Below are 27,511 nucleotides of genomic sequence, written 5' to 3' on the forward strand. Positions count from 1 at the left end.
TTCCCATTATCACATGTACAATATAGTGTTATTCCCATTATCACCTGTGCAATATATTGTTATTCCCATTATCACCTGTACAATATATTGTTATTCCCATTATCACATGTACAATATATTGTTATTCCGATTATCATCTATACAATATATTGTTATTCCCATTATCATCCATACAATATAGTGTTATTCCCATTATCATCCATACAATATAGTGTTATTCCCATTATCATCCATACAATATAGTGTTATTCCCATTATCACATGTACAATATACTGTTATTCCCATTATCACATGAACAATATATTGTTATTCCCATTATCATCCGTACAATACACTGTTATTCCCATTGTCGCATGTACATATATTCTGAATTCTATTATCACCCGTAGAATATACTGTTATACCCATTATCATCCGTACGATATATTGTTATACCCATTATCACATGTAAAATATATTGTTATTCCCATTATCACCTGTACAATATACTGTTATTCCCATTATCACATGTAAAATATATTGTTATTCCCATTATCATCTATACAATGTATTGTTATTCCCATTATCACCTGTGTTTTAATCTCGCATCACAACTGCTTATTATACAGATGCAAGAATACACCATCGGTGCGACCGAGCTTGGTAAAATACACGAATGAAAGTGTAGTGTAATATAGATGCGAGAAAATTTCGCAGTTTCTAAAATAAATATTATTAAAATAAATTGTAAACCATTGCCATGTGTAAGATGCAATTTAAAAATAAGTTTCATTTCCAGGGTTGTTTATTGGTGCGTTATCATACTTCTTATCTCCATTCTCATGATTCCTAAACAACCACCACGTGAGTGCTTTGAAGATTAGACCAATGACCTTGATAGCTAATAGTACTAGCATGTATTTCATGCGATATTGCGGTATATCATGTACCCAACAAGCGCCCTCATCGCCACATGCTGTCGTTTCCCAAAATACACACGTGGAATCAATGGTTGCTCCGATAAACATGGGCGTTGGTATCCAAACTGAAATTATTATAAAAGAACAAATATGAGATCAAATTGTATTAAAAATCTTCGCAAAAACAACGTCAATTATCAAATTTATAATATCGTAATTTATTTTGGACTACGTATAGTCGAGATATACACTGTGTCAGTATATCTTATCTATACATCGTGTAAGTGATTGACAGTGTGAGTAATCTATAGTTGACAGCGACAGAGCTGGTGTTTCTAGCCAGATTTCCCAGCTTTACACTTTATACAACTAGCCCGAAAGTTTCATTGTTGTTATGGAGACTGTAGAGTTACGTCATGGTAATGAAGTCATAAAACAATGATTTTTGTTAACGCTGCTTTCTACTTCATATTAAATTAAATTAAAATACAATGTATGAGCTGAGAATACCACGGGACGTTTCGGCGTTTATTTCGGTCTACGCGCTCACAGCACCATACTGCCGGGAGATATTAGATATTCAGAGTATAATGCGAATCTAGTGACCCCAATAATTTCATTGCGCATATACAAATGTAGTGATTACAAATTCGTAAATGTGTCATATGAGGTCCATATACAACTTGACGCGGCACGATGACTGTGGCGTGTTAACTAGTTGATTTACCTAATAACGTAGAAAGCACAACTTTTACACCTAGTGCAAGCGTTTTATCTGCTGGGTCAACGCACCTACAAAATAATAAAAACATAGCAGTTTAAACAGGGAGACGCAACAAGAACAACTACTATATATATAGTGTAGAGAACATTGCTTGTTATTTGAGAAATAGTTTGCTGGTTTGGTACGTCGTATTTGATTGTATTGTATTGTATGTAATGGTACTTTGGAACCCCGTCAGCAGGCTGGTGACAACGGTTCGCACTTAAGGTGGTACACACCTTGCCTGGAAATTAAAACATTTAAAACGCAAAACAAGTAACATAAAAAAAATAACGCACTTATGTTTGCAGAGTACAAAACTTCTGGAATCCGTGCGCTTTCTAAACTTGGTTGTGCATTTTCGTACGTGAGTATGAATAATTGCAATATTTGTCAAGACATGTAAGCCAACATTTTATTAGATTTCAGCAAATTTCTATTCATCGTCACGTCAAACAGTGTCTAGTTTTTGTGATGATGGCTGATGAGAACTTGAATCCGATATTCTTAAAATGCACCCGTTTCAAATGCATTGATAGTGATACACAGTAATTGACTTTCATATGACGTATTACTCTTTTGGTTAAACAAGTAATCAGTTAAGTAAAAGCAGAATTGTCATGGTTGTTATACAGATAAATTTGAATATAGCAAAGTCGCATTTTCCATATGCGCGTTAGAATATGCGTTACATTTTGCCCACCCCTTTCCGAGAAGTTCAGTGTTTCGGCAGACACGCAATATCCTTGCAAAAATAAATCAAGCTACATTTTCTCTACAAGAATTAGATCAATATGAGGCACAAGGCTAAGAAAGTGACATACTAACGGCAATGAGATCAGATTAATAATAACAAGAGCATTTTGTTCACAGTCCAGTTTCTGATCAATACAGGTTATTCTCAAGATAAACACCCACAACTTTCAACCTCATGCTGTCCTATTTGAAATCGAGCGATGGACGCCAACCAACTAATAACCCTTCCGACGTTTGAAGATTGATTTTGGATTGTGGAGTTTGAGACACGCTCGTAAATATCTAGTCACGAGTAAGTGAACTGAATGCTGCTTGTTTGTTATAAACAATTCTACGTCGTCAGGGTGAGTAGTAAGGTGTGACAAGTCCTTGAATATTTTCATCATTTTTAAATTTATGGAGTAGTGGTTTAATGGATTAGATGTAGAGAACACATAGTGATGGCACATTAAACACGGATCAGAGACTGGAGATTGAAAGATACGAGAAGAATACAAGTAATGAAAAGGTCATCAAAAACCTTTTCTTAGTGGAAAGCAACATAGGTCAGGGGTATGTTCGTTACGTTTGTATACAAACAGGATAGAGGGACACATTTTCAGTTGAAGCAGTAAATACACAGTACAGGTTACCTCCAGTGATACTGTGAGTACGCCCACGAAGTTTGCAAGTAATGCTGAATTCGGCAAACATGCACGTGATTGGTTCATCAAGGTCTGCTTCGCTTAGCTTCTGCAGCCCTTTAAACAGACTATTTTGAGCTTCAAAGTTAAAGTAATTACGTGAGTACAGGCTATTGTAAATAGTGTGTAAGATTTTACAAATGTTATCTTGGCGCCTCGTTATTCCCTGCAATAAAATATCTTTAGTGGAATCACTTTTGCAAGTCCATCTAGATGTGCATAAGAGCTTGCACCTTTCCTTATATGGGTGTTTTTTATCGTTTATAGCCAATTTACACCCAATCGCAAACAGTCTACATACATATCATATTCTCCCCGTCATTATAATCTTTTAGCTTTTGAATTTTAGTAGAACAAATGGTTGACACACGTGTCTCTTAATTAAAAATGCTTATTCTTATGTTCATGGCTCCCTTTAATTAACTCAGTTTCTGTGCATTTATTCGACTTTCTTCAGAAATTTAATCTGTTTTTCTGGTATACTCTTTGTTCACTTATCTGATCTTGCAACTTTAAAACCCTTTCACGGATATTTTTGTTTTTAATCTTCAAAACTTGTAATACAACTGCCTTCCCAATTCCTCTACAGCTTTCATATCTATGCATTTCAGATTGTCACCTCGTAAATAAACCTAGCCATTGTATACTCCGTTTAACACAGCACATGTGATTATTTTTTAATTAACATTTAAACATATCACAACGCTGCCACCATTGTCAATAGGTTCTAAATGTAAGCCACCAAGTCATACATTAACGCCCTTGGTGATTTTTTATTATCACGTGGCCAAAAACATCTGAACTCCTATATATTTAGTGTCGGTACTCGCAATGTACACATTATAGTGTAACACGAATGGTGTGTATTAATATATTATATAGACCAGTTCATACACAGATGCATGAGACGCGTTTAGAGAAAATTATTTAAAGGTCCTGATGTACACAAATACGTCATGATGTAATTAATCAACCATACAATTCGTTACGGACCCCCATGCAGAACTGGGATATCTGAAGGTGTTTATATGTTCTTGCAGATTACTGGGTATTCTTCAGTCCATCAACGATTCTCTATTGTGATTCACATAGACTAGCGCAGTTGGCAAGCGGGACTCCCGACGACATGGTTAAATCAGTCAATGCTTTAAGAGCCACAGGCAATTATCTAAGCACAAAACACATATCCTCAATGAAGCTTGGTTATTGTAAAGTCTATGTCGCGCATACTAAAATCATTCTCGGCATAGTCAATACTGTCATACAGAGATTAATGTTGTCATAAACTCATCTGTTTCGGTATACTGCAGTGAACAAAGGTCCTGCTGATCCCGGGCAGTCGCACTGCATGTTTTAGGAAATATTGTGTAATCACTATATAACAGACTCTCATGTCATGCTTGTTCATCAACATTTTCGCTTGTGGCAGCTGCCATACTCATGGTAAAATGCACTTGTCGTTTCTGGTCAATTGGCCTTCCCTTTTTAATTTGCTGATCAATGAAGGTGATTTGTTATTGCTGCACTTGACTGTCTATCTCGATGTGAACTAAACTCGTTGGTTGTTGACAAAGGTTTAGATGGCATCGATATTTTAAGTATTTCCTGGTCAGTAAGTACACAACGGAAATCATGCTCTAAAATAGGATTACTATTTACTTGTCTGTATTTCATTCTGTTGTTACCTTTTTTGAACATTCGTCTCAATATATCTATATTAATTGTTCTGTTATGTTTTTCGTTTGAATTCCATGTATCTATTCAAAATGAATACTCTTGGTTTCAGATAAATGTTCTTTTTTGAACAGTTCAGCTTCAGCAAGTTAGTTCTTTGACTCCGTTGCGTCATCACCCATGGATATATTTAGCTCTCAAAGATAGAGTGGCGTAAATATTGAAGGCCTTTAAAAAACTTATGACGGAAAGACTTTATTATACCACACTAATGACTCAAATTTTATTAGCGTTACTTCTAGTTGGAATAGTGTCCTCACTATTCCAATCTTGCTACACACACATATATGTCCAATCAAAATTTACACCACGAAAGTGTATTGTATTGTAATGCGGATTAGAATTGTGTAAAATGACTGGTGGAATTACTAATGCAATTAGTGATGTGGTTTGACCTTCTCTGGTATGTTTAATGGTTGACTTCTGTAGAATTGTTTTGTGCAGTACGGTGTGGTTCAAATTATGTTTTATAATAATAAAGTTGAAATGATTACCTTAGAATAAGTTCTATAGACATTGTTGCAGGAAGGAATCCGACAAAACTAAAAAGGCAGAATACAATAACAAACACTATCGCATTTTGATTGCATTCTTCTCCACATATACCAGTCCTAGCATAGCCAAGTGTTGATATATCGTCCTCATTGGGAAGATATGCAGATCCGTTATTCATTGTATTGTTGTACGTCTCTGTATAGTTATCAAAACTGTTACTATCCATCAGGGAATGACTACTTGTAAAAGCAGAACTGATTCTACTAGGCATATCACTGATAGTTTTGCCTGTACACGTGCATTCAGTGTAATTCTAAAAAAAAACAGATTATAAAAATTCTAATTTATTATAATAATATAACATAAATGTATTCCTTGTTTAAGGCTTGGATAAACCTAAGTGAACATTACCTTTGCATGTGGTATTGGGGAATTCAATGATTGACATCCTGCATGGCATGGTGAAAGGTACGTAATTCCATCTGATCCACATACCGGATCAAAAACATCATCTTGACATATACATTCAGAGTTACAGGAAGTTACATTGTTCACATTGCTACTATTACTATATATTCTGGAATAGATAATTTATAGCACATATTATACAGTAAGGCAGCTGTTGAGGGAGTAGTATAATAAAAGACAGATAAATATCAATGCCCTATTTGGGGAAATAATATGCAATATAGTTTTGTTCTTTTTAACAGTCTAGTGAGTGTATAAATAACATATACCCAATATAATAGTCATATAGAGAAAGTTCAAAACAGTCTAATAAGTACAAGAATACAAGGTGGATACCATGGTCGACATAAAGTCATGTCAGATAAGTGTGGGCATATTCTGGTACACGTGTGGCAACTATGGCTTATGAATGAAAGCCGCGTACTATATTAGACAAGTGACATTTTTTTCATATAATTAAATATAGTCGAAGATCAGACACACCTGACATCTTTCAATGAGTTTTACTTTCAAGAAAATTGACCTTGTAGATTTGTAAGAAATAATGGAAGAAGAATGAGAATTATAATATTATAATAAGAAAGTATTTTTTTCTCAATATTGAGCGTATTGCTGACAGTAATTGCCAGAAATAGTCTGACAAGATGGCCGACCTTTGACCAAATTTGCATATCCATTGTGTAATGGGTGACAGTCGGATGCCATATTCATAACATTAGTTGTCAATGTTTATATAGAAAAGTTGCATATGCGCTTTCGTTTTTGAGTAACAACATTTTGGTCGGTTTGAAATGGATCGCTGACCATAGCATTCCTGTGTCACTGATCTTCAAAGCACAAAGTGTTTTCCTAAATGCCCAATGTACCTTAACTATGTGATTTTCAAATTTATTAAATATGGTTTGGATCTAGACACTGGCATACGGCATAAGTGGCGGCATACACACAACTGGCCTTGCTTGTTTCATAGTGGCTATATTCGTAGCCAATATTTGCTTTAAACCTTGTCGATTTTTAAGATTTATCGAGTGCAGTTCAGAATTTTAGAATTTAGTTTATAATTGGATTAGCAACAGGAAGGGACAAGAAAGCATTATGAACCGCTATATTTAGAGAAGCTCAGCAAGAATATTTTGAACTCTCGTACTACTATCGTCATATTGTTTCTGTTATTGGCGTGTTTTCGTCATACTGGGACTGTATTATTGAGTCTGCCTCGGTGATCTGGTTTAATACATATTCTTTGTTTTTCACTGTTGAGGACTCAAGGGCTAGAAACAAAAGACCGTTGGCGGGTAATTGGTGAAACAAACCCATCATTTCTCTTTAAGTTATTTATTGTCCTCGACCTAATTTAACATTGGAAAGATTTCACCAGGATTGCGCGTTACCGTATACCAGTGCCACATATTCTGAGATTTGTTTGTGTTTCGACATCAAGAAGATTCATTCACTTCTCCAAGCATTCTTGTAGCAGCAAAATTTGACTCATCTATGAGACACATGTTCGTCACAATGATTCTTATTACAGTCACAACTGATGGCTGTGATATGACATCTGAACAAAAGATTACCTCATCCTCTATTGTTACCTCATCCTCTATTCCATGCTGTGAACTATTATACACGACAATGCACTTATTATGATGAACAAAAGACCCATGGAAATCAACTTCATCTGTTTATATTAATAAATTTGCATGTAGTTAAATACCCAGGATTGGAAGGGACAGGAAATCTCTTGTTGACCAAATTCTATTGTTGATGTCTGACGATAGACAAAAAAAAAACAGATCAGTATTTATTATCCTTAATGATTAAACTGTCTTAAATAGTCATTTTGTATATTTTCTCACATCTCAATATAAAGAACCCTATATCTATGTCTATACTTGACAAATGGGTTTTTATAAGCTAATTTTTGGAATCCAAGTTAATGACTCACGAGTAGATGAAAAGTGTGTTTTATCCAAGTCAGTGAATATATCTTCGATTATGATATATTCGATTGAACTGCAACTACGACGACATTAGGCATGACAAACTATGTACATTTATATGTAGTACTCAGTGAGGTATGCAAGTAGGAATGGTGGAGCATGACTGACATGGTAAATATAAAGTACCACTCAATCATTACCACACTTCACAAAATCACTGGCAATACATGGCAGGGAAGTCATTGATTGTTACATTATTCATCTGACCTGCCGGATTGCTAACTCGTTTGAAATATAAAAATGATTCTCACTAAAAACTAGAATTTGAGGGGATAATATGCTTTCCTGTCTATGTTATGACGATACTTCCGGTTCTATTACCACCATGAAAAAAACATCCACGAAAAAAAATAGAAGTCTATTACGAGCTGTTCCTTTCCATGTTTGCGACTGCAGCAGCATGGGTAATGCCAAATCTGCCAGGGTTCCGCCCCCACAGGACTACACGGACCTTTTACAGTGCATCATGCTTCTGCCTTGTATGGTGGAGCTAACCATCTTACAAAATAGAATTACCACTAAATATCCGTGGGAATAGGGATAGTTGATGTTCCCAAACTTGAGTGGTTCCATGTAAGTCAGATCCTTGTGAAAACAATAATTGCATGGGTGATTTGATATTATGGGCGATCCGTTTTAGTTAGATCAACTTTGGTAACCTGTGGGACAGCTGCATTGACTTCGCTAAACCTTCACGGAGCAGATGGGAAAATATTCTCTTCCCTAAATTTAATATACTGCTCTTCATGTCGGGAAGCCTTCAGTGGTGACACCAACGAATACATATTTTATTCTACTGCAGGTAAAGGGACAAGGTTTGCCAGATTGATATATTTAAGACGTTGTGTTTGCTATTTGCGACAGGGTTGTTGTGGAATAGTTTTTGACGAGTGCTGTAATATATAGTAAGGCATACAGAAAGTCGACGGTCGACTACTCCAGTAAAGCCAACCACAAAGTTAAGTACAATGGTAACATTTCGTCGGAAGCAGTTGTGTAAGCAAACATTTCTCTGATCAAGAATTGTCCAAGACATTATGAAAATAACCAACTGATCAATATACAAACACCATGCAAATGGTGATATACAATTCCACTATATCTCGAATTAAATAATTTTTTATGGTACATATATGACCTCAGTTGTTGCATATCACTTTGCACTTGATAGACAAATAGATGGTAAAAACGTTATGATCAGAAACATTAATGGCAACAGCAGCCATTATATAGAACAGTAATGGTAATATATCAACAAATTAAGAAGAGTATATTTTCAATTTCAACAAAATTCAGAATGTCTGATTACATGGATAGCATATGATGTAAGAACATATGAAGTGCAAAACACAGCTAGTGAAAAAGATTTAAGAAATGAAACACATTGTTATTATCAAATATATGTATATGAAGGTCCACATGATGATTCACTAACCTAACTGCGTATTCTGTATTGATGCCAGCAAATCTATAATTATCACAACCAATAAAGATCATTATGATAGGAAGTGGTACAACCAGAACACCTACAAGGAGAACATTTCTAGCTGTAGATACTAATGATGGTTTGTATTTCCGCATGAGTATACCTCCAATGAGTATCCCAAGTCCGCTTGGTATAACAAATGCAAAAGCTGTGAATATATCGAAGTAGTAATGAACATGAATTTGTTAGTGAGGTAAACCACCTCAGTTGTAATGTGTAATATACTACACTGGCTCAACCTACCACATCTATTACTACAAATTATGGATTGTTTCTTGAAAATGAAACGCCACATACTATGCTTAATGCATATTTATGCGTATAAAAAATAAATTACTTTTTTCAATCTAATATGACTAATTCAAGTAAATAATCACAAACCGCTCAAGTCAGAAGCAGGTAATGAAGTAAAACAACCAATGCATCGACCCACCAACTCCATTGAAGCTAAATAACTTACGAACAAGGAATCCAGCAATTGCCATAGGAACTCTGAATTGGTCATGTATGTATTTAACACTAAAAGGCGCGAATGCCGCTACCACGGCCGTATCGACTATACGTGCCATCATCCCTGCCATGTAAGTCTTATTATAAACGAGTCGTTTCAGCGCCTGTGGCAGATCTGAAATGGAAAGAAGATCTATCAAATCAAAGTGAAGTGGCTGTAATTTTAAATTGCCCACATGTAAGCCACATCTATTTGTAATCCTTAAAGCATGTTTCTCATGTATGATTGCCTAGAGGTCTGTTTTCTAATTATTTCATACCCGAAGAATGTAAGTCGTATCAAATACCACCATGCATAGAAACTTATCATATTATATAATTGATTTCCCTTTTAAAATACACAAATGCGTTTACTTAGTATTAAAAAAACTATTAAATTAAAGTCTACCATGTGACCTTATTCGTGATCATTTTCCCCATACTGTGCTTTAGTAAAATTCCAAGCAAGACATACCTTTCAGCGTCTTGTTCAAAATAAGTGATATAGTGTTATTTACAACGACTTCTTGATTTGGGCTACCTATAGTTCCAACCTTAGCGTGAATCTTTTTCGGAAGAAGCATAATATATATTCCAACAATAATGCACAATGGACCATTGATAACAAAAGGGAGCCACCAAGCACCGACCCAGCGTGGATCGTGTCGACTGATTTCGCTCATCGATGTATTGACGCGATAAAAATCTACGTACATGTTATTATAGGCAGATGATATCGGGAAAGCTATGAGTGGTCCCAGTGCATGCATTGAAAACATTAAACCTGAATTGAAAAAAAAATCATCAATAATTAGTTATTTCTTGTCCAGCCCATGTATTTATTTTCAAATACAAAAGCAATATGCATCATGCTATGACAATGAAATGTTCAATATGCACCTTTTCAAAAATCACACTCTTTAGGAAATAAAATATTAAATCATAGGACATTGAATGTGAGTTGTATAGCGAAATTTACAAGTTACACAACCGAAATGAAAAACTATCTACGTTACACAATAAAGGCAAATGAGTAAGAGAATAATAATTTGACAACCATGAAATGTAAGGTTGTTTCCAAAAAGAGTTATCACGTACTGCTCCACGTTTGACACCCGCCATATTTTCATCTGAGTCTTAATCAAATGCCGTTGTTGGAATCTGACTTTTGTAGCATTATTATTTTATTTAATGACAGGTTCATTATATCTGCCAACCAAATTATTTGAAACAGAAGTTTTGTAAGGAGAAGACATATGTACTACAGGCCAGAGAACGGTGAATTAGATGTGGTGTACACCACATAAAAAGTGTGATATTTCTGTTAAGATGAGAATTCCTGAATTGATAGGGCTTGTGCATTCATTTTTCATTCATCGCGTAACCTGAATCGCAGTACCCCGATTATCTGTGTTTCCAACTCGCAACATAATAAATCCCCTAAAAGGTGATTTTATTTGTTCAAATAATTCGTACAGCCCCTGAACATTTGCACAAAATTTTGCCTAGTAGGAAAGCAAACATGGAAAGTATTGTTGACTTCGTAATATTTTCATATGTTTGGGGGTAATGTCACGGTAGCCTTTACTCAGCAAAACAGTAGTGATGTAGACAATTCATTTCCAAAACAAAACAAAATACGTCATAATGCACTTCAAAACAAATCATACATGCTAAAATTTTGATAACATTTTTATTTGTATTATATTTTATTTACTTTACCTATATAGAACGGGGACTTATTCTTGGGAACAATGTCATCAATATATGTGATCCCAAGAGTGAAGAGTGGAGACAGACCAATGCCAAACATGATTATTCCAGTGAGTATCAGAAGTAACAATTTAAGCTGAACCCCATGCATAGTCTCTTCATTGCATCCAATGGTGTCATTTAAAGAATATTCTTCCCGGGCACTGCATAGTTTCATCGACTTTTTTCCGTTGAAGACGCCGTACTGATAAGGTTCAGACATGAATTGCAGACTGCTGACAATAAGAAGTCCTATCCCTCCGATTATCATACCACCTCCTATCCATCTGGGTCTGTGGGTATCTGGTCTACCACCTATGTAGGTTATTAGAATTAGTGGAAACAACTTGGCTACGTCCATGACAGTGAATGCAAGACTAACTGTAGTGGAGGGTAAACTGTAGCGTTTCTCCCAATTGTTTAAAGCAGATGACATTGCAGCAAAATTTAAAGTCATGCATAGTGTTCCTATCACAAGACCGGTAACTGCAAAATGAGCCTTTGCGAAAACTTGCAGACACCGAGGGCGCCATGGTCTTATTCCGCAACAATATTCATACTCGTCAGTCTTAGACAGTGCAAGGGTGGCAGGCATGTCGTCGAGCAGTACTTTCTTAATATCGGCGTTGTCCTTACTTTGCCTATCCATGTTTATAAAGCAAGAATGACAGGAATATCAGCTGAAATATTGAGATGGAAATATTACATTTTGTTGATTAAAATTATGAACTATTGTAAACATTTGTGTAATAAAAGAAGTATGTGCTAAGCATTTTTCCATATTTGTCATTGATAAGAATACATACAACTCTCATTAATGGCCATTTTGTCTCTCATTATTTTGTTGTTTGAAATTACTACAGTCACATCTACAGTTAAATCTGAGGTCTTTGCTGAATAACCTCCGATATCTGGGATCACTCGCATATCTGTGTCAATTCCTGAATGCTCATTTATTTATTATAAAGATAAGGTCCGGCCAGAAATTACTGGAGTAGGCCTTGAATGGTGCATGACAAATTGTGACTCCCCCTCTTTTAAGTGGGAGGATAGTACATGTATCAATATGAGGTTACCTCAAAATATGCACAAAGACAGTACGGCTGAAATATCGACCGACGCGTACAGTCTGAATACATCTTTTCCTTCCAAGGATACATCATGGGAATGTCGAAATCCAAAAAGTTTGGAACACAAACAGCGAACTTCGTTGTGTGCAGTTCGGACAAACCAAATTAGATGACGATTACGCGCAATAATAAGATGAAAATACACCGTAAAATACCGCAAAATTACGGCATGCTGTAACCTTGTAATGTCGTTACTGTGGCAGATGAATAACAATACTATATATACATACTAATTGATGTTCTTCTACGCAGCTTAGAACTTTTCTACTTCAATTACTTAGCTCAGCTCGCATTGAAAAGAGAACAATATATGATACTGTGAATAATTGACTAATTATTATTCAAATTAAGCAATTAATATGCATGGATATTTAATAAAACACGATCACGATAAAACACGATATGCACCAACTTTCTTTAAAACCAAAATTGCGATTCTTGAGATATCAGTGGAACGGACAAACACACACACAAACACAGGCTAACTGCAAAGACTTTCATTGAGTGCTTCGCACACAGAAATCACAGACAGAAATTATAACAAAGAAAGTCAAATATTATGTGAAGGGAAGGATGGGTGGGGAAGAAAGTTCTGCCTTGTAGCCAAACATTGCAGTGGAATGAAAAAAGAGAATCATAGATTGTACATTTATAGTATATAGGTGCTAGTCACACCACTGCTAGATCAAATATTATTATTTACTAGTACTGGCGGCCTTAATTACTCTTACACTGGATACTCATGGCTTAAGATAATTACATTTTAAAGATCACATTTGAATAATCACGGTATTGAGTAATGTAGTGTAAAAATTATATTCATTACAATGAAAGTACATGTAAAAAAACAGTGGCTATTGGTATTAGTAAACACATATTGTATCATAAATTACACTAAAATAAATATGTGTGTTTTATACTGTGTGTTTTTCCCCAGTGGTGAATTGATAGTCGCCAAAAAACTTTCTGTTTCAGTAACTTGTTGTCACAGACCTGGTGTACCGGTTTGAAACTTTCAATTCCACTGCCTGATTATTCATTATTAGAGTCATCAGACAAAGGGTCCTCATCATAGCTCTGAATATAAGTTGAGGTTAACATGTGAATTCAATGTAAACACAACTGCTGAATGATTGATAGAATAAATGTTAGTTGAGGCAAAACAGTCAACAATACTGTTCATAACACTTACTAATAGGCTACTTTAATTGTGGTGTCACGAGGCTTGCTTTGCACAATTGCAAAGCGACCCTCCCCCATGCCTGCACAGATTACTGATTAACATTTCCCTCAACACTTGCACGAAAATCAGTGACCCCCCCCCCAAAAAAAAAAACAACAAAAAAAACATCAACCTACTCCCTGTACTTTCTGCACAGTATCTAACTGGTTGCAAAAGAATATATTTTGGTTGTCAAAGGATATTGTCAGCAATATTTGAAAGACATAGGGACACCATATTGATATGAAAGCCAGACTAAACTACAAATGCAGGCTTTAGAATCATGATTGCTATTTAATTTGCATTTGTCAAAACTGGAGGGGAAAATACACGCGTGGCAGTTATTTAACTCACATAAAAGCGATGCAAAGTCTTGTTTTTTTATTTATCAGGTGCATTCAAAAGCAGCCGTGCATTTTGTTGTGAACATCAACAAAAGTTTATTTGCACCTTAACTGTTGTGTTTTGGGTCTAAACCGCTCCGATATTATTTCAACCGAATGTAAGAATGTAAGACTCCAACGTGTAAGTGATAATGGACCATAATTCATATCTGAAGAAATCACCACATTTCTTGGGAAAAAATATTCAATCAATGACACGTTATGTCTACCCTACGATTCTTTTATCAATGAGTGAACATATCAGAAACTGTATTATTAAAAGGACACGCTTGTTATTATGTAATTTTGTATTTATTAATTTATTGTTATAGTATCAATTGATAACAGCCCAGAGGTAGGTTTTATAGCCCAGTAGGTAGCCGCATTTGTCACTACACGTACAGAAAGTACCTATTACGTGACCTCGAGGTCGCACTTTGACAATGCTGGACGAGTATCCGTGTGATGAATGAACAGGTGTCGCGGACCAATTAGCGATTGACACAATTAGCCATGTGATGGCAGGGTATTTAAAGATTGGGACGGCGTGGTGCTCGGTTGTTGCTGCTGGAGATCTTGACCAATATCTACGCTTTGTACGACCATGGAAGCGGCGAGCAGTACCACCACATACTACCATAGTCGAATCCGGCGTTGAACACCAGTCTGAAGTCTAACTGGGAAGGAAGCCTTGGCGCTGTGGACGAGAAGGGAGAGTTCAAGTCGCTAACTACCGTCGCTGGCTTCTTATAATTCACCGGGCGACGCTGCCGACTGACACTGTTCGACGCACGTCGGGAAACGTCAGGTACCGAACAGTCCTACACACACACTAGTTAGTCTGGGGCTTTAAGTTATTATATTACCTTGTTAATTACTAGAATTGCTATTTTCCTGGCCAGTTTATTTATGTAACATTTTAAGAGTGCATGGCACTGATAAACGTGACTAGTAGGGTACGCCGTTCCTCCCCTGGTCGTAGGGTCGTTACCGACTTTGCTGTGGTGTCTACAGTGCGAAATATCGTAACCCCCACCTCTTACCAACAACATAGTTGCGTTGGTGCGTGGTGAGGGCCGCGTGTTGTGCTGTATCTCTGCAAGGGCGGGCGATACCGACGGAGAGAACTGTAGCAAGTATGTTTTGTGTACCTAATAAACTATGGTTTCATGTAATTCATGTGTAGTGTCGTATGTGCAAGACTGGCCGGTGTGCATTATTGCTGCTTATATGTGCATATAGTCACATTGAACTCTACTGGAGCCCATCAGTCTAAATTATATTTGTGTTACACAAATTGTGTAATTTTATATTGGTTAAGAACCCGCACACGAGGTAGTAAACGTATTGCATACTATTTGGTATTTTGGCTAATATTTGACCCAGTGACCTCGTGGCAGACTCTTTCAATCATTAAAAATGGGAAAATAAAAATGACACTCAAATTGTTCACTGACACACAGAGTAGCAAATGCTAAAAAAAAACTTTGAAATATTCTTGAAACTACCCGGGACTCTCACTGGTGAAACATTACCTAAAGCGAACATATTACAACTGAAGAAACTCGTGGCCAAGTACAGAAGGGAAACAAATGTGGATTCATGGGACATTAACATGCATTGTAAGAGCACCAAGTAATGAACAACGATTTGTTTATGTTGATCTCGTCATTCATGATGGCAAACAGCATCCCAATCAGCTATAACGAATCAGAAGTGAACACATAATACCAAATAGTGTGAACACGTCAGTTAGTGTTGTGCTCTCAGAAACAGCTGCTACCACGTAGTGAGAAAATATATATTTCTCATGCTAACCCAAAAGTTATTCAAAGGTAAATTCAGATCAGGTCACTGGAGATAAATATATTATCCACTAACCATAAGGGCAGGGGGTGAGAATTACGAAGTGATTTTAGTGGCAAAACAATAAAACTAAAGCTTGGTACAATGATTGAGCATGTCAAAGAGCAGTTCATAAATCATTCTTATTTGATGTTTCAGAACTCGTATTTATACAATATACCGGGATGGCTAATCAGAATTCTGCACCATATGGCTGGCTCCATATTGGAACACACGTTAAGCATATCTAGTATTACAGAAATAATATTCTGCTTGGTTAATTGTAATCACAAATAAAAATCACAACTGTCTAACCTTTGTTTGTATTCAGTCCCTCATTACATGCATTCCCAGTTGCTGTGTATTTACTGTACGCAGTACGACTGTTGTATCTTTTAATTATAAATAAGCGTGTAACTACCATCATTTATTATTTAACTATTTTCGTCGATATTGTCTAATCTCTTAAAGGGCCACTAGCGGCGTTTTCAAGCTTTTTTTCAGTATTTTTCTTATATTTAGCTTTTTTTTAACTATCATAGCGACGAGAGAGCTATAAACTGTGATGGCAGCACAAAAATTATCAACGTGTTACAAACGCACAAATATCAAGTTAAATTTATTTCGGGACGTCCCGATAAATGCCGTAAAATGGTGAGTAATCTGAGAGCATGCGCAGTACCATCTCAGAAAAAAATGGCAGATCAGACTGGGTGCAGGATGCGCGGTCGCCGAAGTATGAGCGAATCTGCGAAAAAACGACGACAGACAAGCAATAGTGCGACGAAGATTTATCTTGGCCAAGAGGTTGACAAATGGATTGCCATAAAATTGGAGAATTCTCTTGGTTCAGACGCAAATGTAGCCAAGTGTTTAATTGCTAGGTGAGTTGTGTTCAATGTGTTATCGCGTAGTACATTACATGGGTTATGTATTTTTGTGTTGTGCATTTTTTGGGAAAGTTTGGCTTATGTATAGTTTATTTTTTAGGCCAGAATACTAATATACAAGTGTGAGCAGCTTGTAATATATGTTGAAACGTAAAATAAATCCATCGGCGCCATGCGTTGTGGTTTGTATATAAGGTGATATTCATTCATTGTGACGGAACCGTGCATGAATTCAAATAATTGGGTATGAAAAACTTTCAAGTGATTATATTGAATTTAGTTTATCAGAAATGGCCACAACGGATTTGGGAATTATGTATGACGCATTGTAACAAGTTTTATTTTATATGTGAACGCAACAGGAAGTCAGTAGAAACATGGAGGTAGAAACAACACTTTTTTTCGTTGGCGTGGGGGAAAGTTGGTTAGCATGGGGCACAACAGAGGTGTTAATCCGAAAATCCATTGTCTATTCTTGTTTGTGATTGGTCCTGGCAACGTTTGGAGGATCGTGATGTAACCCCGGACGTAACTCCATCTTTGAGAATTATTGTTTTGTTGTGCCTTGATAAGCAAATAGTTATTTAGATAACATTGTTCATTTTTTAGTTACTTTAGCCATGAAACTAAAAAAATGTTTTAGCTCAATGCCTTAACACGTGTGGATGAGTGTATTACTGATAGTTATACTACCCCTACGAGTAGATTAACGGGAAATAGCGGCTCCTTTTGGAGCCTCGGTCTGGTAAAAGTCCGAGGCGCGCAGAACGAAGTTATACTGCGAATTTGACGAGTTTTGCACGGCTTATTTTAAATCCTGTGGTCATGGCGGATTTTTACAGCGCTATTGTGTAAATCGCAATTCTAAACCAGGTGTAGTCAACCGCAATTATCAGCCGTGCTCATTGGCTATAACAGATGTGTTGAAAAGCTCTAGCCAATCGGCATTTACTCAGCAGAGTTTGTTTTGTTTAACAATAGAATCTACAGTGGACTTTATTGTATTACCAAAACCAACACTGATTGGACCACGTAGAATTGTATATACAACATTCGATCACGTGAATTTGGTGCTTATTTGTGAGAACAGTGGAGCACGTTGTTGAGTGAACTCCGGAGATCCGCCAGAATCATGTCCGCTCAAGAATTTGCTGCTCCGGAAATTGACTGGGATTTCGAAAACTGGTTGTCCCAAATTGATGTGGACGACGCCGAGGACTTTAAACTGAGCGATATTCAGAAAGAATTCCGTTTTTTGCCTCCAGTTGACAGCAAACAAGTCACCGAATACAAGTCACGCAGACAACTCGCAGCGCTACAAAATGGGGCGTCAAAACATGGAATGAGTGGAAAGAGCAAAGCAGATGACTGATATCGCTGGGATAAAATGTTATCATATTGGGCATTCAGGAAAGGTACGTATTAGAATTTGCAATTTAGTAATGCAGTGTTCGATTTCCCCGCTGACGAGAAATAGTCACAACTTTATGTCGAAAATAATCACTACTCGTTAACTCCATTTGTTCATGCAAACTGTTTGGTGGAATACCATTTAAATATTATATTCACTGGCACGATATGTCTGATTCATTTCACGCGATAAAGATTTAATGCAAACGGCTTTGGCGTGTTTTAATAAAGCTGAACGATTGAACGTACTATAACAATATATTGATATTTTACATTGCTATGAGGTGGACTGTTACAAGCTATTGTACTTTCATATTGATACATAGTATTTTATTTTAATTAAACAGGTTACACAGGCAACCACGCTGTTCCGGCAAAATTTCGACGAGCAGCTAATAGCAGAAAGAACGGGTCACTCCAGTCTAGCAATTAGAAGCGACGAGCAGACGAAAGCGGTGTCAGACGCATTGCAGCCACTCAAACCGAAAACTGCGAAACAGACGAGGACAAATCTAATATCACTGTCATAACCGATTCTTCCTAAGTGTCCGTGAAATTTGTAAAAGGAAATATGAAACTTGAAATAGGTTTTTAAAATGTATCGTATAATCGTCATTGCGTATTTAAATAATTAAATGAAAATTCCACCTTGTTCTTTGTTTTCATTCAGTGGCCACCTGTTATGTTAATCAGCTTTTCACTCCTGTTGTGCTCATGAATATTTAAATTAACCCATTCATTATTAACAGTCCCAGCTTGTTAATCTATTGATAAAACAGTACCGTTAACAAGAATGCATAATTAGGTTGAAACTGTCCGCTAACGAAAGTAAGAAACATAGTTAGAACAATGGGGTGGAGACAAAAAGTAGTATAACTAGTTTTATTCCATCTATAAGTTGTTTGAAAACAATTTGTCATTAAACAATATCATACTATTTTCTCTACCAGTTTTTACAATTGTAGTTTTTTTATGTTTTTCAAACTCATTGTCATGCTTTAGATAGTAATCTTTTGTGAATTTGTATGTTTAATTTTAAATATGTGTTCTAGTGTAACCATTTTAACTCCCGAGGAATTTTAAGTGTTTCAATAAACAATAAAGCTGGCCTAAATAGTCATGTTTGCACTGTGAGACGCATCCTACTAATTTTAAAGATAGACAGTATTGATAAAATATTGTTTTAACATGTGATGTCATCATTTGGCAGAAACAGAGCACTTCCTGTTGTTCAACTCATAGAGCTCCATGTTTAACTGAAACCAAAATTAGCATATCTATAGCAAAGGGATATAATCATAGATACTATAAGGAAAATTTAGGTATATTTGATTATCTACCCTGAATTACAAGACAAAACAAAAATGTTATCCAAGCCAGGGTTAAGAAAGTATTGTACTTCAATGTATTCATTTTGTTATTTGTGCATTTATGAGTTGGATGCAGATGTTTTTAGAGAAACATGTACAAAAGGGATACTTTGCAGAATATGCATTTCACAATTTTTTGTGGTGAATCAATCATTTCTATGTATTTTGTTTTACTACTGGGTGCTCATAATTGTATTTCCCACATAATAAAAAATATGACCAATGTAAAGGGACACTTACAAAAGATGCGAGACACTGACTAATGGCTAAACAGTTCTGACTTTGTTAATTATGTGTTTATTCTCTTGCTACAGGTATCATGCTAGTAAGACTGTACCCTCAACATCAGCTGCAGATCCCAGTACTGCCAGTGTTCAAACTATGCAGCTACAGAAAACAACAGAATTTATGGAAAAACGGCTGTTGAATCTTAAAGGTATGATTCTTGCTATCATCATGTCTTATTTACTATATTCGCTTCTAGACAATGTCAGAAAATGTGTGTTCTATTCATGTTTTTGTATGTACAGTGGTAACGGGTTATGCTATTTTTGCATGATTTAATACTGTTTAATTTTTACTTGGTCAGATGAGATACCATTCTAAGGAGTCTGTTATCCCTTCATCGTCCACTCCAAGCCCCACTAAAACTGTTCCTATACCAAGAACTCCGGAAGTGTCAGAAATATCCTGAATCTGAAAAGTGATTTTTTTTCTCGAAAATTATATCAATATTTTCTGTGTAGTTGTTTCATATATTTCAGGTGAGTGTATATTTTGCTTCAACTGTTCAACTAAAGTGAATGGTGATAATAAAATATCATATGTCAGCTTTTTGAAAATGTATTGAGAATTGTGTTCATAAAATTCCAAATATATTTCTTGGATATTAACATGCATTTTATTGACTCCAGTTTCACATCAGTTTGTATGTGTGACCCTGTATTGCAGTCTTGGGAAGCACAAGGACAATGTTGCTTGTTAATAAATGTCTGGCTCCAAATTCTTCTGCTTGGATAAACTTCAAATTCCTTTGTACTTTTAAACAGATAAGTCTAGTATCCCTGCTTGAAAATTATTATTTCTTCCTAGGCTGCCCTAAACAAGGAATGTAAACCTTTACTGAAGTGGAGTTCACATATTGTTAACCATTTTTGGTATTGTTGCCAGAAAGCTACCAGTTACGATATGTTTTTTGTAAGTATAATTTTCAATTTCACCTTGTTCTATCTTGCTTAGTCTCTAGCTGTGCAATGTGAACCAAGTTTTATGGATTCGCAAGCTGCTACCAAATATTTTATTAAGTCAAAACACCGTGATTTCAACCACTCTCCCAGGTTGCTACAATATTGCAACATTGGTTTCATCGCCGATGATGCTAAAGCCGAACGAGTGCGACACTTGCTTTGCGGCTCTCTAAGGAAGCAGCAACCAAATGACCGGCCATTTTCAGGACCTTGGCAAATTTCAAAGAGAATTACTGTTCCTGATTTAATATACATTTTTGTAGACTTACTGTTATGATTCAGATAAAAAATCATGAAAAATTAATGTAAATTACCTAAACTGAAGAAGTCGACTTTTAATCTTATTTTTTTAATCACAACTGTAAAAAAAAACCCTGGGCGTATGATCGGGCATGGGCTCTTACCCGGGTAAATACGGTACAATCATGACTTTTGTCCTTTATTGTGATTACAGGGAATGTGGGGTGATGCACTGCACCATGTTGTGGATGAACACAGCTGGGTACTACCCTATATTGAGGGAAGTGCAGAGTGTGACCATGCAACAATTGCATTGATTGTATACTTATTTATTAAAATATGATGTATTTTGACCATAGAAACACCTGTTATTTACATAAGAGCATGCGCTACTAATAGAGCAAATACAGTATTGCATGCAACATCTCTGACAATTTAGCTGTTTTAGTTTGAATAAATTTTACAGACTAAAACAGAAACAGTGTGGATCTAAATTTCACTATGTTGTATTAAGACTCTATGAAACGTATAGAGAAAGCTGCATTTTCACTGGAATTTATTTTGCAAACAATTGACTTCAGGTAAAACAGGGAAAATAAAATGCCAGTGCAAATAAAGCATTTCATGTTATGTGACCACAATAGACAAGATACATTCATGATTGTATGGAACCATGTTTTATTAAACAAGTAATAAATAAAATATGTTCCAAGACAATGTTACGCCCTAGCAACACATGCCAGTGTAGAACTAGTGTCACTGTGTGTGAAAATAAAATAATTAGATGTCTAATCTGAGTCACTGTCCGAATAAAACGGAACTCCTGAAGGGACTACTTTTTTGCTCTCAGACCTCACTTGCATACGAGGTGTGGAAATACCGATTTTGATTTCAGGGACGAATCAAAATAAATGCAGTACATGTGTAATAATAAAATAAATATTAACATATTTTTTTGTCAGCAAATGTTTTACATCATCCTCTTACAGAGCAATCTTTTTCTGACCTACAATCCGACTATCACCACCCACCTCGCATTCACCAACCATTCCACTATCACCACCCACCTCACTCACACCTACCATCTCATTCTCACCACCCACCTCACTTTCACCACCCACCTCACTTTCACCAACCATTCCACTCTGAAGAAAAGGTCAAATCAGATGCCGTGTCATCCATGTTGTTTCAGCGTTTACTGTACGCTTCGTTTTAATGATTTTTTTCCCTTCTCACCATTCTATTGCATACTATTTATGTTGCTTTTGCACACATAAATTGGTGGGTGTTATTGCAGTAAACTATTTAACATGGAAATATTAAATTCTTGTCCAAATCAATAAATGTTGTTTACAGAAGTACTGCAGAACTGGAAACCTGTCAGCAACATATTTTGATGTATGCTGCCAAAAGATATGCCTATTCACCACCAGTTTACAGAGCAAGAACAATTCTAGCAGCACTAGACCATAACATTCATGCAGATAGAAAACTTCAAAGCACACAAACTGGTGAACAGAGGTATTTTTTTATTTTAGTGTTAGCTATGTCATTTTAGAATATTCCTTAGCTGGAGAAAAGGCAATCTACATCCATGTTGTAATACTTGTTTTTACATTTCGGCAAAACAGGCAATATTAAGAATGCAAGTCTTTAAGCAATAACATTTTTAGCCAACAAAAAATATTCTGGTCAGAAAAGAATAAGATCAATAATTGTCAATGAGAATAATATGACGTATACTGTATTAATCTCATCATGTTTTATATAATAACATGACATATATATATATATATATAGGTGTTTTGGAGGGAAAAATACACTGTACTTGTCTGACTTGATATCCATGCTCACTTTTGGGACATTTCTATTTTCAGGGTCACGTTTGACTAAGCACACATACTCTTCGAAATTCCCAAAAATTGACTGTCTAAATCATAAAATGCACTATATACTACACTGATTTACAGATCTTAATACTAAAAGTACATCACATTGACACATTGCATTCAAACACTTTCCATTTATTTACATTGGATGCAAAAGTGGTGTCACACAATGGAAATGTAGTTCCATCACTCAATGCAAACATTCTTCATAGGGTTATCATGAGAATACCACAAAGTATGCACTCTGGCAGTACAAGGTTGCATCAATCTCATCTGTGTCAGTCGGTATCATTGCTGTACTGCCTTTGTTTATACTTTGCTGTATTCTTGTGATAATTTCATAATATAAGTAAACACTGTTGAATTATAAACTGCTTAGAGAAATAACGTTTACACATTTATTATTTTTAGGTATCTCATAGGTGCTACAACAAAGACACTTAGATACTCTGTAAAACCAATCAGGGTACAAAAGACATATCTCCACATCGCACAGTTAATGAAATCATTTGTGGTGAAGAGGTTGACAGATACACATGGAATGCAACGAAATAAAGAGCTGGAACCCCAAGATCCAAGAAGAATATCACTGCATCCTGCTCCACTTAGTCCACCTCGAACTGATACTCTTGTTGAACAAAAAAATTCAAGACGCACATAATTACACCAGTCTACCAGGCAGAAACCCTGTGTATTGCATGTTAGCATCCGGGTATTTATCCCTGATGCTCTAAACGGTATTACCAGTCTGTCACCAACACCAAGTCTACCATGTGTCCATAATGTGTACTGCCTATATGCTGCATGCAATTTGCCTTGTTTATATCATCGTAGTCATCCAGTACTAAAATATCTGTGATAGTACCGCGCCAAAGCAAGTACAGCTTCATCAAGGACAAGTAGTTCAAAATCCTAAAAGCAGAAGTGTACTTTAGCTTAAAATATATTTTACAATGTTCGCTTGTTTTTGGTTCCTGTTTGTAGTGGCCAAAGTTTTTGCTGTGTTTTAACTTTAAGAACCACTTGTAGCACGATTTTATGCAAAAGTATTTTTGGAAAACCCTTTTATATGAACCTTGTATATTTTTATTGTTAGTAAGCAAATTGTTTCCTCAGCAGTAGGATCTACATGAAGTAACACGATACCCTGTTCTCAATGTGACCAGAAACACTATTTCATTTGTTACTTTGTAGAGTTATGTAGCACCTTTGATGTACAATACACGTTTATGAAAAATGATAAAACATGACTCATTGTGCATGTATAACACAGAAAGAAATCATGCCTATTTGAAACTCTGTGATACTCACTGGCAAGGTTGTGGTGCACTGTGGAGGCTGCCGCATGCAGCATACATTTTCCCTCTCTGTAGGCATCTCTCGCCAGTTGCTACAGACACACCAGCTGCGTTTTTGAGTGTCTGGGGACGAATGATATCCACCTGGATGTGGCACAACTGGTAACAAAAGATTAAACATAAGCCTGGATGTACCTCCACCACTTAAATCTTTAATTTTTTCCCCCCATGTCATTTCATCAATTATGGTCTGAAACACAAGTGAAAAAAACACTTTTTAATTATATGCAAGACTTGCAAAACTGTAGGCAAAACCATTATTTTTATAGCCACTGTTCTCATTTGCCAATGGCCTCTATCACCTATTTAGAGAATGGAATGATCTGCTTATCAATAACTGTCGCATACTACTTGTTTACCACTTCCGTGTGACTGAGAATGTTCTAGAACAGTACGGTGTCTGCGTGGAATTTTTAGAAACTGGTTGAATAGGTAATAGAACACTGTAGGAGGCAATAGAAGGTAATGGAACATTCTAGAAATTTGTAGTAAGTTCCAGACTCGTTATGTATGCTGATGTAATGGTCTATTTATAGACAGTGGGTATATAGGGGAGGTGTTCAGCACTGAGATCAGATCAGAGATCTCGTTGAATTGTATTGGAGTTTAAGTATTTAGTTATTAGAGTAGTGGAGTTTTACCGCGTTATTGTACTTGATGTTTGCAGAGTATAATAATACCAGTACCAGTTGAAACCTCATCTGTTGGCTCCGTGTTCGCATTTTATCATCGCCGCCAGGGAAGTCTTTCTGTTGCTGTTGCCATTTTGGTATTTGAACCATCACACCTGTACTATACCAATTACGGTAATATTACGTTGCGTGTGACAATAACCTGTCAATAGGTTTTCCTTCTCATTGTGAGCTAAAATTTTATCTGCTATGTCTGCATATCCACTATTGCTCAATGCTTGTATGTAACACTCAAACTATAGGAACATACAAAATGAATTCAAATCCTTTTTAACTATGGTTATTTTAAAATGTGTATATGTTTAAAAAAACAATGCAGATGGCAGAGTAAACAAAAGTTGTTAGCATATATTATTGTTTGTACGGTTATAGCTTGTACATGTGTTTCTGCCAGTTTTCTTGCCCCAGGCTTGTTTGACCTATTAGCCTGTGCTAACTATGCTTAATTAATGTTGTACACAAGTTAGGTAATTTTCATCTTTAATTATATTCAAGGTTTTTTATGAATTTCTTTAATTGCTTGTTCACTCCTAAATGTTTACAGTTATGTATTGCTACACTCGGTTTTATGAAGGCGAACATTTATAAAACATTTATCCAGAAAGATCCTTGCACTTCATTCCAATTCAAAGAAGATGATTTCATTTACTGTAGAAACCATTTAGTAATGCCTATACCCCTTGAATCTTGGCTATGAATGCAAAGTGCATTTCAAATTAAAATCAGTCTGCACTTTGTTGGGTTATTTTTTATATTTTGTGGCAGCTTGAGTACACATTGAAATTGCATTTGCCAAATAAAATGTATGTTTCTGTTTACGAAAATATACTCACTCGTATTCTGTTCTTTTTTTGAAGAAGAAGCCTCAAAGCATCATGAGCATTTGGTTGGCCTTGCCCTCTACCACGTCCACCTCTTCCCCTTCCACGGCTACGTCCCCCCCTTCTATATGGAACTGGCTCACTTTCACCATTTGCTGTGTCCAGAGAACTGCTTGATGCCTGTAGAAAATGCAGTAGTAATTGTTTAAACTATCTGAAAATAAAACTTTTCACCAAAAATATTCATCAAAATTAGATAATTGAATGAAATGACAAATCTGAGAGAGGTCCACATTTTAGTACCTATATGTGTATGATAACAAAGCAATCACACTTGTGGTTTTTAACAAGAAGTCAGAAATATCACTTTTTACAACGGACAATCACTCAAGCTAGGATAAGTTTACAGCTTAAAAAACAGCGATTATGTTTTTCCCCATATTATACATTCAACTCATTAAGAATCAATGAAAATAAACACCCAGAATATATATATTTTTAGCGAAAATTAATTCCAGCTAAAATAAAGTATTTTACAGCATAGCATTGTTAGGTGTGGGGATTTACAGTTTAATTTTGTTGAGGTTATCCTTATCTGTGTTGCATGTACGAATGATTTGGGGCCTGAATAGTAGATTTGGTAGATAATGTAATTCATGCAGAATAGTGACCATGACCTTCACGTAAAGTACATGGTTTATTACATAATCAAGTAAACTTTCTGTCCATAAAATGTATGTACTAAATATAAATAAACCATGGTTCTACTAGTAACCATGACTAAACCATGGAGTAATATAGTAACGTATCATAACGATAGCAGTGAGGTATAATTCAGCCTACGCTGTTCAAAACGTTGTCACAAAGTGTACTCAATTTCTATACTTCTATATACAATTCCATGTCTCCACCCCTTCCCATCGCTAGCTACACAGTGGCAGCGACCAATGAGCTGAATAACGAAAAAAATTTAGTCGACTTTCATTGCAAAGGTTTTAATAAAAATCACTAATGCCTACACATTTCCGACATTTATTACGTGATAAACCGCTGAGAAATGCAATTGTATACCCTGGGTTGTATACGCATCATCCTAGGCAAACACGATCGGCGTACAGTGTGATCGGGGTCGCCAAAAACAGTGAAATAGGTCGAGTGAGAACAACATGGCAAGAGAAAAAGTCTGGGAATTCAACGACAATAAAAGTTGTGCCGGTTTTCCTTGGGAAAACGCAGCGAAATAGGATGGTTTATACTTACCGCGGAATACTCATTTGAGTCGTCCATTGTTTGGTAGTTCTTAGAGTGAGATGACGTCATTCAGAACTCTTAGGAATGTACGCCGCAAGTTGGCATTTAAATCGATGTCGCAATCGTCGGAAAACCATTTTTCGTTCGCGCACGGTGAACTTGCACTATTTTCGTCTTTATGTTCAGTATTTCTCATTTAACACAACCAACATATCATTTCAGCAAATTGCAGATGGA

At 36.0% G+C, this 27,511-nt stretch overlaps 3 protein-coding genes and 1 pseudogene across 3 annotated transcripts; 2 read left to right on the top strand and 2 right to left on the bottom strand.

The window, feature by feature from the left end:
* Positions 1–756: 756 nt before the first annotated feature.
* On the bottom strand, positions 757–12,175 carry LOC102809786 (solute carrier organic anion transporter family member 2A1-like). The gene is made up of 8 exons (XM_006811882.1): positions 11,497–12,175; positions 10,250–10,558; positions 9,746–9,910; positions 9,235–9,433; positions 5,743–5,908; positions 5,331–5,644; positions 1,628–1,692; positions 757–1,025 (listed from the first exon to the last, which is right to left on the bottom strand). Exons 1-8 carry the CDS (start codon positions 12,173–12,175, stop codon positions 757–759), a joined length of 2,166 nt encoding a protein of 721 aa, XP_006811945.1.
* Positions 12,176–16,812: 4,637 nt separating this feature from the next.
* On the top strand, positions 16,813–20,912 carry LOC146734608 (uncharacterized). The gene is made up of 4 exons (XM_085507706.1): positions 16,813–16,990; positions 20,091–20,212; positions 20,366–20,540; positions 20,869–20,912. The coding sequence occupies exons 1-3, from the start codon at positions 16,827–16,829 to the stop codon at positions 20,380–20,382; spliced, it is 303 nt and encodes a 100-aa protein (XP_085363832.1). The 5' UTR covers positions 16,813–16,826; the 3' UTR covers positions 20,383–20,540; positions 20,869–20,912.
* Positions 20,913–20,964: 52 nt separating this feature from the next.
* On the top strand, positions 20,965–24,397 carry LOC144355198 (uncharacterized). Its single transcript, XM_085507556.1, has 4 exons — positions 20,965–20,973; positions 21,478–21,554; positions 22,620–22,784; positions 23,564–24,397. Exons 1-4 carry the CDS (start codon positions 20,965–20,967, stop codon positions 23,811–23,813), a joined length of 501 nt encoding a protein of 166 aa, XP_085363682.1. The 3' UTR covers positions 23,814–24,397.
* LOC144355191 (P2X purinoceptor 7-like) lies at positions 23,814–27,343 on the bottom strand (annotated as a pseudogene).
* Between the last annotated feature and the right edge of the window lie 168 nt (positions 27,344–27,511).

Source organism: Saccoglossus kowalevskii, chromosome 14, assembly GCF_978046115.1.
Source record: "Saccoglossus kowalevskii chromosome 14, keSacKowa6.1, whole genome shotgun sequence".
Lineage (NCBI taxonomy): Eukaryota > Metazoa > Hemichordata > Enteropneusta > Harrimaniidae > Saccoglossus > Saccoglossus kowalevskii.

Coding starts and splice junctions, on each gene's coding strand:
- LOC102809786 (XM_006811882.1), bottom strand. CDS start 12,175: ATGGATAGGCAAAGTAAGGACAACGCCGATATTAAGAAAGTACTGCTC. Junction 9,911..10,249: donor TTTGAACAAGACGCTGAAAG/GTATGTCTTGCT, acceptor TTTCCATTTCAG/ATCTGCCACAGGCGCTGAAA. Junction 9,434..9,745: donor AATTGCTGGATTCCTTGTTC/GTAAGTTATTTA, acceptor ATATATTCACAG/CTTTTGCATTTGTTATACCA.
- LOC146734608 (XM_085507706.1), top strand. CDS start 16,827: ATGCGCGGTCGCCGAAGTATGAGCGAATCTGCGAAAAAACGACGACAG. Junction 16,991..20,090: donor GCCAAGTGTTTAATTGCTAG/GTGAGTTGTGTT, acceptor CTCTTGCTACAG/GTATCATGCTAGTAAGACTG.
- LOC144355198 (XM_085507556.1), top strand. Junction 21,555..22,619: donor TATATTGAGGGAAGTGCAGA/GTGTGACCATGC, acceptor TGTTGTTTACAG/AAGTACTGCAGAACTGGAAA. Junction 22,785..23,563: donor ACACAAACTGGTGAACAGAG/GTATTTTTTTAT, acceptor TATTATTTTTAG/GTATCTCATAGGTGCTACAA.